General features: G+C 43.7%; 1 protein-coding gene across 2 annotated transcripts in view; it reads left to right on the top strand.

The window, feature by feature from the left end:
- The window catches only part of LOC147898948 (uncharacterized), a 78,736-nt gene that overhangs the window by 34,192 nt on the left and 23,960 nt on the right, over window positions 1-20,584 (top strand). For both annotated transcript variants that reach the window (XM_087378637.1, XM_087378638.1), the window contains exons 8-10: window positions 4,999-5,060; window positions 5,269-5,342; window positions 15,840-15,944. In XM_087378637.1, the coding sequence (XP_087234763.1) occupies window positions 4,999-5,060; window positions 5,269-5,342; window positions 15,840-15,944 (241 nt within the window). The remainder of the gene's footprint in view (window positions 1-4,998; window positions 5,061-5,268; window positions 5,343-15,839; window positions 15,945-20,584) is intronic.

The following is a 20,584-nucleotide window of genomic DNA, read 5'->3' as shown; positions in this document are numbered from 1 at the left end:
GATGTTCAACTCTTGGGTAGAGATTTTTTAAAGGTGGTTTTTGATTCGGTAGACATCACAGCATAGGTACTTGAGACTAACCCTCTTGCCCTTTCCTCCAAGGTGGTCTCCTTTTACATTGGGGTTTACAAAATATCGAGATTATTAATTACCAGGATCAGTGTCGTATTTGTAGACCCTGCGGTCATTTTTCCAGTGATTGCCCAAATAAAAAAAATAAGCCCAAGAAGAAGAAAAAAAGCATTTCCCCTCTCAACCTAATCGCTTCTTGTCCCCTGCTCCTCCTCATTGGAGATGGAGGTAGTAAGAGATGGCAGGTTTGTTGTTCTTGCTCCCTTAAATTTGGATCCTGATCAGCCTCTCCCTCCTTCAGCTCCGCACGAGTTACAAACTAGGTGTTAGGGATTGCATTAAGTCAGGTAAGCTGCTTTATGACATACTTTTTGGTATTGCCAAGAAGGGAGTTGTTTTTTAGTTCGAGTCACCATCCTTCCCCTTGTGGTTGGCTATGGTGTCATTATTCCATCTAGTTGGATTATTTTGTTGATGGATGAATGTAAGATCAGCATCCTCAACCTCTATAGTCCCAATGATAGAGGGAAAGAGTGTTTTTGGAAGGTGCTGCTCTTTTTTATATGAGTGGTTTCTATCACTCTGTTGCAAGGATCAAGAGGTAGGATATCCTTAGGTACGAGATCACCAGGCGTCAATAATTAGCAGCCCTAGAAAGGGGAGAAATGAAAGAGATCTTTAGATGACTGGGTCCATGAGCACCTTGCTAAAGCAAGGGCCCACTATCTCATGGAGAGTTGAGTTGTTGAATTTTCATCTCACACATGGGAGTCTTTACGGGTTGAGATGGGAGGCAGAGTCAATAAACACTTTTCCTAGACTTGGCATAGAAATTGTTTTTTAGTTGATTGACTGTGATGGGGTCTTGCAATCAGCATAAATATTGTCATGGATATTGCTTTTGATTTTTATGCTTCCCTCCTCATTGTCGAATGACAGACTCGTTTGAGGTTCTGATAGATAGTTCAAGTGTTGGAGAAATAGGATATGAGGATCTCTCTTGATGCTCCTTTTACTAACTTGGAATTTAGGACTTCTTTACATGCCCTTCACAAGGTAGGTGTCTTTGGCCCCCTCTTTTTTTATTGCTTTCTGAGAGGATGTTGGTTATCATATCACTTTCGTTGTACAGAGCATTTGAGGCCCTAGTGTTATGCTTGCTTCACTTACTGAGGGTCTCATCCATCTCATCCCTAAGGGGAGATGTAGAAACTTGACAAATTAGTGGAGGCCGATCACACTTTTGGGTACTGTAGATAAAATTGTAGCGAATGCAATCAGCCTTCCTTTACAACCTCTAGTTCTTGACTTGATACATAACACGTAGACTGGCTTTGTGCATGGGTGCAACATATTTGATAATATCCTTTTGTTTTGGGAGGTACTTCCAATGGGCTAGACAGAGTGGCAGGACCTTGCTATTCTATTTTTTGGATTTTTGAGAAAGCTTATGACAAAGTAGATTGGGGCTTCTTGGAGGGCACCTTGCTGCATTTTGGTTTTCTTGATTCATGGATTAAAGGTGCACCCTCTCTTCAGATCATTCCACAGCCAGGTTGTTACCAAAGGTGCTAGAGGAGAGAGGTTCTAGATTTATAGATCAGTCTATCACGGATGTCTATTATATTTGTTGGTGGTAGAGGCTATCAGTTTTTCCCTCATGTTAGGAAAACATCCTTGATTTGAGATTGCCACTCAGATGGGATGAGGAGCTTCCAGACAATGAGCTTGCAGATGACACAACAGTTTATTTGGATGGCTCTCCTCAGACCCTTATAGCTTTTAGGATGGCTTTGGATTTGTTTTGCCTTGCAGTAGAGGCACATATTAATTTTTCAAAAATTCAATGGCGTTTGGATCAATGATAAGGACTCTCCTTCCTGGGGGTTGGATTTTGGATTCACTTGGATCGAGAGAGGTCTATTAGCTAGATATCTTGGCTGTCAAGTTGGAATAGGCATCTCTTCATCTCAACAATTTGCTGCTGTATCAAGAGGGAACCCCTGTTTTGGAGTTCAGCCAGGTTGGATCTGCGCCCCCCAGAGTCGTGAGGAAGAATTCGATCTCGTGGATGTATAGGCTAACAAGGTCAGTGATAATGGACAACCTTCTTTGACCCCAATCATGTTCCTGATCTCCTTTGTCCACCCTGTCGAAGTCTTGACTCTGCTAGATTCGTGCTCGTATAGTGTCTGAACTGCCCATATGATGTTCTTACTATACCCTAGATCAAGTAGTCATCTGAACAATAGGGCTCGTGGTATAGTGTCAAAGGCTTTGCGAAAATCCACAAAGCAACTATAAACTCTCTACTTCTGTGCTTGGGCCTCTTCGATGACAGCTCTCAGTGTAAAGATATGGTCCAGTGTTGCATGATCTACGTGAAAGCCTGTCTGCCCCATCACTTTGAATCCCTCACAGTCTGCCTCTTCGGTAACATGAGTGTCAAGTACTACTGCATAAAGCTTGGGCATAACATGTCCGATCATGATGGTCCTGTAGTCTTTCGAACTCATGGGATCTCTTGCTTTGTGGATTGGGAGAATGGAGTTAAGGATCCTGGTGGTGCGAGACCGATGCAAACCACTTCATCACACCTCCGGGTTACACATAGCTTCATCTACCACATGCGCTCTGGATCTCCCTTGGTCAGTTTAGGGTCTCGTCACACCGATTACGGATCGAGAGCGGATGCGCAGAGGGTATCCGATGAGAGGACCGCCTTTGCCCACTTTGCGACTTGCAGGAGATCGAGTCGGAGGAGCACTTTGCTTTCAGATGTCCTATCTATTATGCCATTCGAGGCCGGTACCACTGCCTCTTCCGCGACGAATTCGGCTCCCTCCCACACATGCTGCAGTTCTCGGATCAGCGATGCCTAGCCGCTTTCTTACATGAGATAACTCGCCACCGAGATACCTCTCTCCGAGCACGGCGACACGAGCAGCGCACACAGCGTGAGGACACCCAGCGGCCTATCACTGACTTCTTCGAGTCACAGGATACCTCTTCTTAGTCTAGCCGACGACGCGGACATGAGCGAGAGCCAGAGCCACGACAGCTGCGCCAGCGCACAGACTCACACATCCAGGTCCATGACATCTCGTCTCTGCTCTCTGCCCGCCCCACCAGGGTTACCGTTGCCCTCATCCACAGGGCCACCCGCCGCCCTCGACGATCGAGCTCGACTAGGCCGCGTGACATCAGAGGCCAATCATCTATGGCAGGGTTTTTTCCGACCTCCCATTTGACGGCCCCTCTATGATTGGTCTCTGACGATCACCACCTGCACATGTATACTGTATCTCCCCCCTTTGCCCCATTTTTGGTGCCCCCCCCTTCTTTTTTGTATCATCTAGAGGTAGACACATATTTTTTGTATCAGGACTAGACACACAGTCCTTCATAACCTCTTTTTTGTTGAAACGGTTGGCTGGCCCGTTTTGAGACCGCCACCGTTATGCTCATTGTATCAGTTATCTTTAGTCTCATAGACCTTCACGGTCTCCCGAAGACTTTAATGAACTTTCTTTCTTTCTTTCTTTGCCAAGATCAGGGCTAGTGTGCTAATACCATGTGCAATGTAAGTTCCTCATGATCTTTGGCTCGGCCATGGTGTGGCTTGAGGGTTGCATGTTTGACATCACTGGTGGTGAAAAGTGTGCGCAGGAAGTAGGGCGCAGTAGATGTGGGAGGTTTGGTATAGGCTAATGAGGGATGCCATAATGTGTGTGTATGTAGGTGTGCCAAACGATCAGGTCAGTGAGAGGGGATGTGGACCTCTACTCAAGAAACTTTTGCCACAAATCCTTGGAATTATTACTAAATAGAATGTTCGTCAGTTCTTCCTCATTTTGATGGGTAAAGTCTCTCTTCTTCCAACGAACAAAACTACAATACTCTCATGTGGTCTTTGACGTAGTCAAAAGATGATGCTTGGTCTCAAGTCAAAGTTGACGGCGCAAGGCCTTACACTCATCATCATACCCACGATTGTAAGGGACCGATCCAACGGGTGGTGGATGGGTGGATCTAGTGGTGTGAGGGAAGGACTGGATGATGGCACCATGCAGGGAACAGTGATAAATGTGTTTTTTTCCTTTAGAAGAGGGATCTCATCGAGGTCCTCAAGCATAGTAGAGAGGCGGGCAGCATAGGCAGGGGCTAGTGTATCGTCAAAATGAATTTCATGAAAAGTGGTGTAAGTAAGGTGTGACGTGCTTGGTGGTGGTAGTGGGATGATAAGCTAAAGAAAAGGTATGTACAGGACGTAGCTAGGGAATAGAGAACTCTATGATGTGAGAGGCGAAGGCAAGGGATCCCATGATATAGCCTACTAGGCTGGTCCCTTCTCCATGTGGGAAATAAGTGAGCCCACTGAAAGACGGCCATCCCTCTAGATCATTGTATATGATCAAGTCATGCATCCTGCCCATATCAATGAAGGCCAACAGGTCTATGGGACAGCAAAACCCAGCTAATACATCCCCATATCAATGACGGCCAACAGGTCTATGGGACAGAAAAACCCAGCTAATACATCCCCTTCAGGGAGGGCACAAGGCATCTCCCAAGGAGTTCATAAAGCGACTCTGAGTTATTATAAGGTAATGTATAGACAGCATCAGATTCGCTCCTCACGCGCACGCATACACACACGCACACGCACGCACGCACGCATGCACACAATTCATTGCAATGGTGCCATTTTGTAAGGGAGGCATACTGTTTTGATAATAAGAAATACTCATGATTTTCTAGCTGTTAGACTTTTTCCAGATTAAGTGATTAAAAAACTGTCAAGTTGAGGTGGTCAAAACTTGATGCACGTGCACATTTCATAGATTGATACGAATAGAGATTCAGCTTTCCCCAAAGCGGACTTTTCTGTTCAGTTTTTTTAGTTGTTCTATGAATGAATTTCAGGCAAGAGGAGATGATATTGGCAAGAGAAGACTTAGGATATTTGATGTCAGATATTCAGTCTGGTAAGATGTGTGCAATTCATTTCAAGATAACTTGATAACAGCATTCGAAACATATTTGTTTGTGAAGCTACACTTCTACATTTTTCCTGTTTTTTTATATGCTCCATCAAGTCGGGGGTACATTTCTTTGCCAAACTTGTAAGTGTTAAATGAAATCACATACCAATTATTCCTTACATTTGCATCTTTAACATGTTATCTACTGCAGATATGGCAGCTTGCAATGAGAGCCTTGAATGGCTTATCCCTGCCCGTTTCCATTTTTATACTATTGAAAGACAGGTGAGCATCTCTTCTGCAAGAGACGGTCCTACTGATATCTCTATGAGTAGTATATAAGGCTATACTATGTTTGAGACATTTTATGACTGGGATATGAGGGGATTATTTATTTTAAGTCTCTTCTACATTTGTTATGGAAAAAAGCTTTTGTAGTTCCTAGGACTCTTTTTTCTTCAATAAAAAAGAAGCTTGAGAAAAAATAACTGATACAGATCAGATATTGGGAAGGCACTGACATAAAGAAAAGGTGCCAGCTGCTATACAGCCTGCTTCTCATGATCCTACCTCACTGGCTAGGGTATCCTGAAAGCAAGAGCCAACAGCCATAGTAGAGGGCTATACAACCAATGGATTCCTCAATCTGTGCAATGTAGATGGTGCATGCAGGCCGTGCCTTGCAGAAGTGCTCCTGCCTTTCAGCATCTTCCTAGACCCCCCGTGTCCTGCTTGCAAGTAGCTTGCAAGGTATAGATGATACCATGCCAGATATTGTTGAGGGTGGCTTATTACACACCTACTCTATCGTCGTCTTTTCCCTTGGGTTAAATCTCTTATCGTCGTCAAAATTATCACGGGCGATGGCTTGCTATATTTCCACCCAGCCTTCTCTCAGGGATAGTTCATCGTCAAATCATACGTTGTTTTTCATTCATACCTATCCATGAGACCCTCAATTCCCTAGATAGTTCTCCTTGCCAAATGTCATCAATTTAGCCTCTCCACTTGGTGCACCTTTTTACCCCTCTCTTGGGGCACATTAAAAACCACTTGCCCCTTGGCATTATTGCACATTTAGGTGCACCTAGGCCTTAGCACTCAGAACTATCTAGTCAATGCCATTCCGCCCTCACCTAGGACCTTGGCAGTTACTTCTCTTGACCATTTCAATTACGCACATTAACTATTACAAAAGTTGGTCATCTAAGAGAAAATGCCCACCGATCTATCCGAGGTCATGCTATCCCGGCTAGAGCATAACATTCCTTCCCTCTTCAAGCATCAGCGTCCTCGATGATGAAATCTGGGAAAGCTCTCCGTAACTGGTATACGGATTCCCAGGTAGCTTCCGATAGAGGCTGACCATGCCATGCAACCAACACCGTGGGTATCTTCCGATTTCGTATTTGCATTGTTCCTCGGTCCAGGATTCTTGTTGGTTGGCGCTTTGCAATATCCTCTATCTCCTGAAACAAAACCACACCTTCGATTAGTGAGTCACCTGTATGCAAAAATTTCTTTAAGCGCGAAACATGAAAAACCGGGTGCACCTTACACCCCTGTGGCAATTCTAATTTATAGGCTACACTGCCTATTCTCTTTAGAATTAACCACGGCCCACAGTATCGAGGTGATAACTTAGCACACTCTCCTGAAGTCAACGACTTCGAGTGCGAAGGAATTCTGAGAAAAACTTTTTCTCCTTCTTCAAATACTCTTATAGACCGATTTTCATCCGCATACACCTTGGCTCTATCCATAGCCTGGCGGATATTAGCTCTCGCAAGTGCTAGCATCTCCCGCATCTGAACTACAAAGTTCGCGGCACTAGGTACTTTCTGAGGTACTCCAACTATAGTTGGATTGGCTGGTCTATAACCATAGTTCAGCTCAAACGGACTGAACCCAGTAGATGAATGTTTCCTATCATTGTAGGCAAACTCCAACAATGGCAACCACTTGTCCCATGTATGTTGCCTCAATGACACATATGTCCTCAGCATATCCTCTAAAGTCTGGTTGACTCTCTCCGTCTGACCATCCGTCTCAGGATAATCCCCACTACTCATTCCCAACTCAGTCCTCAGTGTCTCAAATACCGCTGTCCAAAAACGACCGGTAAATCTGACATCTCTGTCTGACACTATGGATCTAGGCAATCCATGCAGACGAAATATATGTCTAATGAACAAATCTGCCACTTGCGGGGCACTAACAGACTCTCTAGTCGGAATGAAGTGAGCCATCTTGGTTAGACGATCAACCACCACAAGGATAGAATTATATCCTCCTTGTGTCGTAGGCAGTCCTACAATAAAGTCCATGGAAATGCTCTCCCACTTACTTAGTGGTACTTCCAAGGGCTGTAAAAGTCCGGGTGGCTTCACCCGCTCGGCCTTACTTACCTGACACGAGAAACACCGCGTCACATATTCATGAATATGTTTTTTCATCTTTGGCCAAAAGAAATCTCGCTTCACGAGATCATATGTCTTCTCGACACCTGGATGTCCCGCACACGGGCTATCATGGCACTCTCGAATGACTCTCTGCCTGAGATCATTCTGACTAGGTACTACAACCTTGCCATTTCTAACTAGCATACCATCCCTTATGGTATATCTTGCATAAGTTTGGCCTTTTCTGGATGCCAGGTCATCCTTTTCACTTTCCCCGGGTTTTAACACATGAGCTTTAGGCCATAAGCTCTGGACAAACTCGTCCACCTTTTGAGTTTCTCTTATCTCGGTCATTAGAGCACTCTCTAATACCGTGAAACTCAGGTTGTGCATAATGCGAGACAACGCATCAGCCACCTTATTGTCTTTTCCTCTTCGGTACCGAATCGTTAGATTAAACTCCTGCATGAGCTCTGCCCACCTAGCTTGGCGGCCCCTCAAGTCAGGTTGTTTACAAAAATGTTTCAGAGTATCATGATCTACATCCACATAAAACTCTGAACCATACAGATAATGCCTCCATGTTTTCAAAGCATGGATAACAGCATACAACTCTAATTCATGAGTTGGCCAATTCCTTTGAGAGGGAGAAAGCTTCTTGCTTTCAAAGGCTACTGGCCTTTCCTCTTGAAGGAGGACTGCTCCTACCGCAATGCCACTTGCATCGGTTTCTAGGAACAACGGTTTCTGGGGATCAACTATTTTTAACACCGGTCCTGAGACCACAGCTTGTTTTATGGTGTTAAAACTTTCCTGTTGATTCTGTCCCCAAATAAAAGGTACTTTATCTGAGGTCAGATCAGTCAATGGCGATACTATTCCGGAATATCCTTTGATATGCCTTCTATATAGACAAATCCCAAGAATGATCGCAACGCGGTTAGACTCTGAGGGATTGGCCAAGTTAGTATCGCAGCCACTTTCTTCGGATCCATTTCTACCCCCTGTGGAGTAATTATGAACCCTAAATACTCAAGCCTAACCATACACAGTATAGTTTTCTTTTTATTCACATAAAGACTGGCTTTCCTCAAAGTACTGAACACTACTCTTAAGTGCTCACGATGCTCAGTAATACTTTTACTGAATATCAAGATATCGTCAATAAAATGTACCACGAACTTTCCGATATACGGACGTAGTAAATCATTCATAAGCATGACGAAGGTCGCTTGAGCATTGGTAAGTCCGAAGGGCATTACCAAAAACTCATAATGACCAAACCTGCTTCTAAAAGCGGTTTTATGCACATCCTCGGCTCTAATCCGGATCTGATGGTAGCCACACTTAAGATCTATCTTACTGAAAATCACGGCTCCATGTAATGCATCTAGCAAATCATCAATCCGAGCCATGGGATACCTGTGCTTGACAGTGATATTATTCAATGCTCTGTAATCTATACAAAGGCGAAACGTATCATCCTTTTTCCTCTTTAATATCACTGGCGAAGCAAAAGGTGAGAAACTTGGTTGAATCTGCCCCAACTTGAGGTATTCTTCCAGTTGCCTACGCACCTCCGCTTCTTCAACAAAACTCATTCTATAGGGAGGTCTATTTACAGGTTCTGCCCCCGGGATCAGTTCAATCTTATGTTGAACTTTCCGCTCTGGAGGTAACCCATAAGGTAGTTCATCCCTAAAACATTCAGAGAACTCCTCTGTTATAAGATTAGCCAGCTTGACCATCTCACCACTTTGCGTAACATCAGTGCTAGCCGAAGACTCATCCACCGGCTCTACCGATGCTGTGCAAAGGAATAAAAACTCTACTTGAGTCTTTCTGATTTCCATCACGGAAACCAACGGTCCCTGAGGTATATCTTTTTCACCTCGCAAGACATAAAGCACATCATTCATCTTGAATTGATATACGTGCTTTTTTCAATCAATGGCTGGATTCTTCCTAGAATGCCACGCCATTCCCAGGGCTATATCTGCATGAGCAAGCTTGGTCATTTCAAAATCAAGCTTCTCAGCATAGTCCTGAATCCGAAGCTCCAACTGGGTAACCCTTTGGTCCCATACTTCAGTTGAACTTCCATCGGCCATCCTGACTGTATACGCATAGTCAGATGGACTTGTCTTTAGTTTCAGCCTCTTCACGAGCTTGGAGTTAATCACATTGTGAGTTGACGCCGAGTCAAACAACACAATGACATCATGACTGGCTACTTGCCCTTTCATTTTAATTAACTCCGTATCATTAAAGGCCGTATACCCCGTTGCTGCGGGCTTAGATAGGATGTTATCAGGTGCACTCGTCACTAACTTAGCAACAGATACACATAACAAACAAGGTACTAACCTCTGAGAAGGTCCCGCCAGTTGCATCTGCATATGTTCCACATTGGGACTCTCCTGCATTTCTACGTCGCATTCAGATATTATCATATTAGCCGTGCGACGGTCTTTATTCAGTGGACAATCCTTCCACTGATGTCGCTGAAGGCAGCCGAAGCACAATCCTTCTTTCCTAGCTTTCTCTTTCTGTTCAGGGGTCAACGAGGACTTTGACCAAGCCTGGGCTGCCATTGGAGTTATTTTCCTTTTCACCCCAACGGTGGTACTTGTTTTTACTGGTCCCTCAACCGGCTTCACCTGCTTGGTTTGGCCACTTGGCTGCGAGACACTTGTCTTTGAAATCCATTTCCTCTGAAATCCCCCTTTTCTCGGGTGCTCATACTGAGTCCCTGCCTGCACAAATCCACCAGATCTGCCTCTGGCATCCTCATAGTTCAGGGCTACTGCTATAGATTCATCTAGTGTAGTCACATATTTAGCCCGAACTTCCATTTTGATTTTGTCGTTCAGTCCATAGATATAGTCCTTTAACTGAACCGACATAGGGAGAGGGTCTGTTATTTTCATGACACATTCTCTGAATTTGTCAGTGTACTCTGCCACCGACAGACTCCTCTGACGAAGATTTCTATAAGCATCCCAAGCTCGGGATTCTTCATCAGGTGGGAGAAAGTGTTTCTTGAATTCAGCTTTAAACCCTTCCCAGGTGGTTGGAGCAACTTGATCCTTCTGTTGCTTTATCCACCATCTGTCCGCTGCCTCAATAAACAGGTGTGTGGCCTCGCGGATTTTCTTTAGATCGGATCTAATCTCACAAATGGCGAAGGCTTCTTCCCACTTGTGTAACCAAACCTCGATCACATCAGAGCTGCGCTCGGTCATCCGACCAGCGTACTTCTCTGGTCTATAATTAGCGATATTAGGCACTTTGACCCTTGCGCGCTCTAAGGAATGTATACTGGGCTCTGGCTCTACTGGAGCTTTGCCCTTATCAATTCTAGACGGTCTAACCGACAAGGCTTGCACCATCTCCCTGATCTCATTTTGACCAGCATTCACTTGAAGCTGCTGGTTCATAATCTGCTGTAAAGCATCCTCTAATATCGAAATCCTACCAATCAAAGTAGGTGCTGCCTGATGTGACATCTGTTGTGTAGACTGTACTCTAGACTCACTAGGATTCACCCTAGAATTCTGCCCTTCTGCCTCCATAGTTTCAAAATGGAAGATGGTTTTTTTTTTTTTTTTTTTTTTCAGATTCCCCTTTTGTTATGCAGAAAAAAATAGATGACAGCCTCTGCTGTACAGACAACTCGACTGCAAACTCAGATTTTGATTTTAAAAAAAAAGAAAGGACTGCTCCCTGGAAGCTCCATGCAGGCTGAGTAGGTGCGTTCCGCCCTTAAGGTCCTAGGTGCCTTAATTTTTTTTTTCTTTGCCCAAATCTGTCACGTCAATTCATATATTGCCGACTGCGCTCAGAATTAACTTGCAAATATGTGGTTTGGTTTCGTCAACGGCGCCTGTGTTCTGGTCCTTCCATTTCGTCACAACGGGTCATCGCCCCGCTCCATCAGCACGTCGTCAATCCACCAGGGAGGTCCAGGCCTGGAATTCGTTAACTAACCGAATCCCTGTAGGCTTAGCTTCTGGCGTAAGCACTACCCGTCCGTAAGGGTGCGCCACACTATCGCAGTTCATGCGTTCCGCTCGTCGAAGGCCTATATCTCCAATTGCGCTTTATTATGGCCCTTCGCACTGGTTGAGTTGTGTGAGGGAGGTCTTCGTAAACGTCCGTCTACACTACGCCACACCGTCGCAGTAGAACGTCAACCTGCTCCATCGACCTTCCTACAAATGATAACCTACGCTCCACGCCTTTCTTCCGTCAATCAGTTCGTCTTCACATACCACAACCAAGGTCGTCGTCAATACAGTCCTGCTGTCCGTTCGTAGCTTTCGTCAAAGTTTACGAACCTCTTCCTTTGCCTTGTGCTCTGATACCAAAATATTACACACCTACTCTATCGTCGTCTTTTCCCTTGGGTTAAATCTCTTATCGTCGTCAAAATTATCATGGGCGATGGCTTGCTATATTTCCACCCAGCCTTCTCTCAGGGATAGTTCATCGTCAAATCATACGTTGTTTTTCATTCATACTTATCCATGAGACCCTCAATTCCCTAGATAGTTCTCCTTGCCAAATGTCATCAATTTAGCCTCTCCACTTGGTGCACCTTTTTACCCCTCTCTTGGGGCACATTAAAAACCACTTGCCCCTTGGCATTATTGCACATTTAGGTGCACCTAGGCCTTAGCACTCAGAACTATCTAGTCAATGCCATTCCGCCCTCACCTAGGACCTTGGCAGTTACTTCTCTTGACCATTTCAATTACGCACATTAACTATTACAAAAGTTGGTCATCTAAGAGAAAATGCCCACCGATCTATCCGAGGTCATGCTATCCCGGCTAGAGCATAACATGGCTGTAGGTTGTACCTGAAGGAACATGGTGGAAAGAGGGAGAGAGAGAGGGTAGGCTAGGGAGAGAGGAAGTGATACTCAAAAGGAGACATAATGAAATGACTAGAGCAATGAACAAAAATTAGAGCACTCACATGTAGACCAAAGAGCTTGTAGCTTGATACTTGATTTTTTTTTAACACTAGACAAGTACAACTCTTATATAAGAGCGCACACACACATATGAACACCTATGCATATGGGATAACTCCCAATATGACACGTGGCATCCATAGAACACACTAGACTAGAACTCACACTAGAACACACTAGAACACACCAAACTGACTTAACTTGGCTTCATATTCTAACATCCCTCCATGAAGGCAAGGTGAGAGGCTCACGTTATAGCATGGCTACATGACCAGCTCATAGGTCTAGGAATACACCAACATCCTGGAACTCTCGGCCAGGCCTGATAACGAGACCTATCAAAGCCAATACATGGCTCCCACAATACATCCCTCTCTAAACCTATCAAAGTCAATATAGGGCTCCCACAGTACATCCCCTCATGGCTCCAGGGGCTAATGAGAGACATGGAGCCACACACCAAAACAAAATAGGAAAATACATCTTTTTAGGAGGACTATCCAAGGCAGAGAACCTTTGATTCAACACACATGATTTATTTGCATTCATTTTGGGAGAAAACCTAGGGTAGAGTACCCTTGACTCAAACAAGAAAGTAGTAAAGATATATTTCATTCATTTTATGCATAGCAAGGGCAGAGAACCCATGTGCCCGAAGTAGCTTCCACACAAAAGTGTGCACATCCTGATGCAAAGAGGTATGTCGGTGAAGAACCAGGCGAGAATGCCCTCGAATGATGTGTCGATGAAGGCCATAGGAGCAGCTACCGAGGGAGATCACGTCATGACTCTCAATGTGCCGATCGGAGAGTCACCGATGTGCAGAAGAGACTCAAAAAAATGAGCAAAAGTGCTCAAGGGAGCTCAAATCGCTGCTGGAGGTCACGGGAGTCCAAATCTGAGTAAAAAATGCCAAAAAATAGCCTAAAAGTGCTCGAAATCACCTTCTGACAAGTTGTATGGACTCCTGGCACTGTCGCGCATCCGTTTGTAGAGGTCCATACGGACGTACAGAAAAGGTGCGGGACAAGGTCGTTTATGTTTAGAAGTGCCAAAATTTTAAAAAATGTAGAAATCGGACCTCAAAAGGTAAAAAAACAGCTGCTAGACTGCTCCAAAATAAGTTTCTGGTGACCAACTGACGAGGAATGTCCGCCAATGCTGATGGAGAACCACGAATTGATGCGGGAGTGAGCTGAACTTACAAATGAGGACCGCGGAGTACTTAATGGTGAGGCTAAAGGAAGGGAGGCTCTACCTTAGAGGAGAGAGGAGCTTCCATTTGCGGGCTTCTCTGATCCTCTAGATTGAGCAAGAAGAAGGGGAAGGTAGGAAGGGAGGCTCTGATACCACATGAAGGAACATGGTGGAAAGAGGGAGAGAGAGAGGGTAGGCTAGGAAGAGAGGAAGTGATACTCAAAAGGAGACATAATGAAATGGAAATGAAATGACTAGAGCAATGAACGAAAATGAGAGTACTCACATGTAGATCAAAGAGCTTGTAGCTTGATACTTGATTTTTTTTTACACTAGACAAGTACAACTCTTATATAAGAGCACACACACACATATGAACACCTATTCATGTGGGATAACTCCCAATATGACACGTGGCATCCATAGAACATACTAGACTAGAACTCACACTAGAACACCAAACTGACTCAACTTGGCTTCATATTCTAATAGTACCTACTAGCCCCCATCACTAAACGGTGTAGTGCTATCCATATATTGCAGGTCGTGATGTTGGCGATCTTCTCTACGGACGTTGTCCTCTGGTCAATGCTCGGGTTTCTTTCGGGAGGACAGGACCGAGTCCTAAATGTCTTGGCAGGTGACACTCTGTCCATCTGTCCTATAGGCCGAGAGACCATCTTAATGGGAAAAGCATGTCATCCCCTTGTTGCTGTTGCATCCTAGCCACAATCCTGAGAGAGCACTACCATATTTTATATGCTGGCAGACAGCTCCACAGACAATGGGTGATGGTCTCAAGATCCCTTACTGCATAGCAATGATAGATACTCTCATTTGCACCAGCTATATGGGCATGCTTACATGGGCCGTTAGCCAAAAGAAGTAAGAAATCTTCCTCGGGAAAAGACTAGTCCATAGGTGGGAAAAGACTTGATAAGGACCTCATGAAACACTTGTTGCTCTAGCTAATGTCGCTCCCACGGGGGTCTCCAAGCTGAGGCATCCAATTCTCCTACAAACCCATGGCTATGGGCTCCAACATGCTAGTATCTAGAGCAGAGAAGCATACGCTACTAGTACACCCACATGCTCCTCCACCGAAGTCCGATTGAGGAAGGTCACACTTGATTTATAGCCTCTTTTAAGGTAAGTCATGTGCATGTGTTGTACATAGTAGCAACTATTCCTGTCCTTTCATTTTCGGACAAAGAAAGGTTTCATCTTTTCAAACTACACTCCCAATTCCCAATTTGAGGATGGGAAGTGTCATGGGCATCCACAGCCTGTGGCCATGCTGACTGCCACGCAGACAGCCCAGGAATCGCCACGTTAGCAGGCGGCTCAGCAGAAGCAACAGATCACATCAGGCCTTCCAAGCCTTCAGTGCAGCAGTAGACAGGCTCCCCGCAGTAGACTAGCAGGGTGCCTCAGCCTTTACAAGGATCTAGTGAGGATTCACCTCCTCTAGGTCGTCTAGTTTCTTTCCAGTTTTGCAATTGAGGGTTTCAGCCCCTCCATATAGTTGTATTCAGCCCTTTGGCCATTCATACATTTCAGTTATATTCTCTCCCTTAGATTCTCACTCACATCCACATCATCACTTTTTGTATTGAGTGCATCATCTTGCAGTTTGTAGTTAGTGAGTAGGAGAGAGAGTGGGGATAGTCTATCTCCCGCTACGTCATGAAGAAAAGATGAATGCCGTTGCAAGAGAAAAATTTAGATTTTGCTTGTACTCCTATTGGTTCCTTATCCTATATGGATGTGCACATGCAACCATTGCATTTTAGATGCCTATGTACCATTGCATTTTCGATGCCTGTGTAAGGCCTATCTAGGTGCATAGTAATTTTAATTTTAGGGTTTGGGTGCCAAGGCACTAGAATTCAGGGCTTAAATTTATGATCATTGTTCATTTGTAGCTTTCGTTCAATTCTGTGTGGCTGGTAGAGTACAAGCTGCCTTGCACTTAGTGCATCAAGAAGCCTTCAAGAGCCTTGTGTTTCTTATCCCCTAGCGGACTGCAGACAATATTGATGAAATGGATAGATAGTTGTCCAACCATTTTAGCAACTCTGTATATTTTGCTACATGCTGTATCCATTATATAACTTTTTACTAATGCGTCAAAGTGCAGGTCTATGTTTATCATACTTTTATGTGGCATGTTTTGTATATTGAATTGTATGTAATTTTTAGGTAGAGGCACTTGAAGGTGTCTGTCAAGGTGGTGAGGGAGTTCCATCATCTTTAGAAATAGAAGCTATTTTGCGAGAAACTTTGAAAGCTTTGGAAGATTTGGAGGTAAATATCAATTTCTATATCAAAACATCATCATCTTATATTGAATATCATATGTATGTATGTATGTATTATACTTTAAGTGCGTATGTATCTTTCTAATTGTACACACACACATCCCCACGCCACATACACACACAAAGCGTTATATATATTGTTGAACTTTGGGTACAATAATGTCTGGCAGTTTTGCTCTAAGAATCACTTACTTTGCAACAATAATAATATTGTTGACATGTTGAGTTCGTTTTTTGCATTACTTATTAAAGAAAAATTTATCGAAAAGAAAACAATCTAAATCAATCAAAATCAAATAGGTATTCTATAATTTGTGAAACGTTGTCTGATTTTCATTTTAAAATAGCTTTTGTAAAGTAATGTGAGAAAAGGGAAAGCACTTTAGTGTTCAAAGCTTGACTGTTTTCTTTAACAAGAAAGCATCTAAGGTGCCATTCTATGATATTGTAGTTTCAAAGATACTAAGTTATACCGTGCAGGTGTGATAAGGCACGAATACACAGAGTTGACATTTCACCAGCCTATGAATTGTTAGCGTAAAACTGACAACTTAGATTTGTCAGACTTTGTAATGCTTTGACTTCGCCAGGAACATCAATTTGGGTTTAACAAGAGAGCCACAATACTCTCCATGTTAAAATGTACCCTAATATTTATCAATTCATTGAATACTGAGGACAACGTACATCCGTAGTTAGCATACGAGAACAGTGGGGACCATACTGAGGACAACGTACATCCGTAGTTAGCATAAATGACGTGTGTCTAGTGCAATTGTACGAGGTAGAGCCGGACAAAATGGTCCAGTATCTAATCCACGTGCATACTTTCATGACTTGATTATTCGATGAACACACAAGACGGAGATGAGCACATCACAAAGATTTGGGCTCTGCCCTTCTATTCTAAAGTAAAGTGCGATGCATATAAAAAAATAGAATTCACTATGCGATCGATGGTCTAGTTCTCGCACGCTTAGGTGCAATATTATTGTGCATAACTTCTCTTCCAAATACTTCCTCTTCTTTCTTCATGGGATCGTCTATCTGAACCCAAATTCTTGAGGCATTGAAGTACAAAGCACATGGTATTGTCATGGAAAAGCATGAAACAACCGTGGCCTTGTTTTCCATAGAAGTGAAGTACCATGTTTATGCTCAAGCTGAGGTAACATGACCTTGGAGGGGTCAGTTGGCATTTTCCCAAATAGAGGACCGACAATTGTAAATAATTTGCATTGGGCTTTATGTATATGTTCAAAAGGATTTAATATCAAGGTCATTGGTGAGGGTGATTTGCGTGACGAGGTGGGTCTAAAGGCCTAGGTCTAGGTGTTCCTAATTGTGAATTGTGCCTAGGGGCAAATGCTTTAAAAGAATCCCAAGAAGGGGTAAAAAAGGAACATCTAAGTGTAGCCTTACAAGTGGCAATCTAGGCCAATCTAGGGAGTTTGAGCGGTTAAAAAGGAACATCTAAGTGCAGCCTTACAAAATGGACATGTGGCAATCTAGGCCCATCTAAGGAGTTTGGGGTTCTGCAGAAGAAAAAGAACTTGTGAATCAACATACGTGAGATTTTTCCCTGAGGTGAGTTCTAGTAGAGCATAACACCAACTACCCCTCCAAGGTCATGTTACCTCAGCTGGAGGGGCAGTTGGCATTTTCCCTTTAGAGGAACGACAATTGTAAATAACCTGCATTGTGCTTTATGTATATGGTCAAAGGGATTTAATGTCAAGGTCATTGGTGAGGGTGATTTGTGTGACTAGGTGGGTCTAAAGGCCTAGGTCTAGGTATTCCTAATTATGAATTGTCCCTAAGGGCAACAATGCCAAGTGTTAAAAGGAACATCTAAGTGTGGTCTTACAAAATGGACATGTGGCAATCTAGCCCATCTAGGGAGTTTGGGGGTTCAGTAGAAGAAAAAGAACTTGTGAATCAACATATGTAAGATTTTTTTTTGAGGTGAGTTCAGAGCATGGTTGGGAGGTTAATTAAATGCAATTGCTTGTGTTGTTCCAATGTGAAGCAGTTTCGCGTATGTTTGTGTTTCATTTGGTATCAGAGCGCCATGTAGGTGAAAGGAGGTTGTGGAAAACAATTGATTTACGTGCAGCCATGGAGGGCGATGTTTTGAATCAGAGCTATCGGAGAGAAGATGAGCACAAGAGTTGAACGTGCTAATTAAGATTTCATGAATTGGGGAGAATTGGTGATGTTGGTAGACGATTTGTAGCAGCAACCGTGAGAAGGAAGATTACAAGGCCAACTTTTGACGGCAATCGAACGAATGAGTTTGTTGCTCAGCTTTAGATGGAGCAAGTACCTAGCTAGTGGCAAACGTTTACCCAAGCTGGTCCTGCATTCAAACATGGTTGAGGGGTGGCGCGCTAACAAAGTTTGGAATATACAAACTCATAACTTTCCGTTCATCAATCATCTTTCATCCGTCACGTGTTGATAATTGTTGACAGGAACTAGGACTGGGTGAACGACGTCTTTGGGCTTGAAGAATTTTGAACAACAGGTTGCGTCAAACAACATAGAAAGAAAGGCCTACGCTATTAAGTGTTGACAATAGGGTTTGAAAGCGACTGCCATACGTCAATGTTCCTGCTGATGGATTAGTTGATGACGTGCATTTCCATCAAGAGATGTGGCTTCGAGGAGTGATTGGTTTGGTACAAGGTCTCATGTTGATGAAGGTGATACATCGTTGGTGGTTTTGAGGTTTCTTCAATTTGATGTAATCCGGAGTTGTCAATAAGAAAAGGCAACGTAGAGGCTTGACTAGGGGGCTTTCTACTCCTCTGAATATCATTTTCAATTGAGTTTCAAAGTTTCTTTGATTTTAAGTTATTGCTTAGTATTTCCCTAGTATAGGAAAAGTGAGCGTTGAATTTGCAGTCTGCAGTTTTGGAGTTGTAAACAGTCTGGATATTTGGGATTATGCTTGTATAGCACTAAATTTTGGATTTGGTTTATTGGCTCTGTAATTTCAGCTTTGCGAGTTTGTGAAAAAAAACCAAATAAACTAACCCAAGTGGGGTTAAACTTTTTGGACTCTAGATTTGGAACTGTAAGGATAAAGGAAAATCAATTGCAATGGAAAGTTGAGGAAGAAGCCTCATGGGTGTATCCCGTAGTATTGGGAGTCCGGCCGACACAGCAGGTGTTGCGCCTTGCGGCCCATACGTTGTCTGGCAAGATTGCATTGTTAGAGGATGCCTTACAACAAATTTCGACTCAGTAATTACAGGCTAATGTAAGGCAATCCAAACTTAGAAGGATGGTTCTAAGCATATCTGCAAGGCCTTCCAGAGAAGAAAAAGGAAAAGCTCCTCTGGAGCGTGAAGCTAGTATAATACGGTCAATCCTAGGTGTAATCTCATAGACAATTTACTGCAAACACTCTCTCTTTTGCTCTCTCTCTCTCTCCCTCTCTCTACAAACACACTAGGGTCCAGGACAATCGTGGGGCTGGCCCCCCCGAAGGTTTTATTCATGAAGAGAGAATCTCAGTACAAGAGTTCAGCGTGGAAGCTGTGTTACAAAATCCAAAAACGTGAATCAATTTTACAAAGAGCTTCAAGCTCATTCCAAAATGGCAACATGCCACTTGTCAATAATTTGGACTAAATCCTATTACATGCCTCTGAGGGCAATTTTTTGGGGTCTTCGTAGCACTTGGCATGCGGGTGGCCTCCGAAATGCTTGCTACGCTCCAAATTGCTTGGGTCTTCAGTCCCTCATAGTACCTGTAACAATTAATTAAAGTACACCACCATGGCACCCATTAATTGTTAGCGCTTTGCATGCAAATAATAAACTGTGGACTAATCCTAGCCATGATGGGCGTCCCCACTAAACACATGTGCACACTTAACATATATATATTCTCTGGTTGACAGGAGTCAAAGCTCTTGATCATAATTAAGGGGGCTTCGACCAATGGTCGAGGCGCCTTAATTATGGCCAAGTCTCTCCAACCGAAGCTGGCACATCTCTCCAACCGAAGCTGGCACATCTTGGTTAACTGTAGTTAACCCTCTAGGCGCATGCCAAGTCTCGTTGACCGAAGTCAACACTCTCTGACGGTAGTCAGCTCTCTGGTTCTCTGGTTAACCGCAGTTAACCCTCTTGGTAATGAACCAAGTCCCCCCGACCGAAATTAGGCTTACTTGACCAGAGTCAAGTATCTTTGACCGTAGTCAATTCTTTGACCATTAAAAGAACTCTTTGACCATAATTAACACAAATGAAAACTTTTTAATTAGGATCAGATAAATGGTCAACTGTATTTTGACTTAGGATATTTACATTGTGGTGACATCCCCTCGGCTTCTATTCAGTTGACCTCAACCGAAAAGCTTCCTTGTAAACATCCAAAAGCTGTGGATGATCGGACAACATGTCTTCATCCATCCACTTGGCATCCAATGCCGAATAATTCTTGAATTTTACAAGATACCTGTAAAATTCCTTGCCCTGAGGGCCTTTGCGTACAATATGGTACACAATCTGATCTGGTTGCAGCACTTTGGAGGAGCAGTCGTTGTAAAGCCTTAGCTGGAGTCTGTAGGTGAGCCGGTTATAGTGTCGTTTGGAGCTTCGTTGGAGCCACGA

The sequence above is a fragment of the Dipteris shenzhenensis genome, chromosome 8, assembly GCF_047967505.1.
Source record: "Dipteris shenzhenensis isolate YYH24624 ecotype China chromosome 8, Dip_SZ_1.0, whole genome shotgun sequence".
In the NCBI taxonomy this organism is placed as follows: Eukaryota; Viridiplantae; Streptophyta; class Polypodiopsida; order Gleicheniales; family Dipteridaceae; genus Dipteris; species Dipteris shenzhenensis.
Note: the sequence above shows the minus strand (reverse complement) of the source record. Positions and strands in the feature narration are given on the sequence as shown.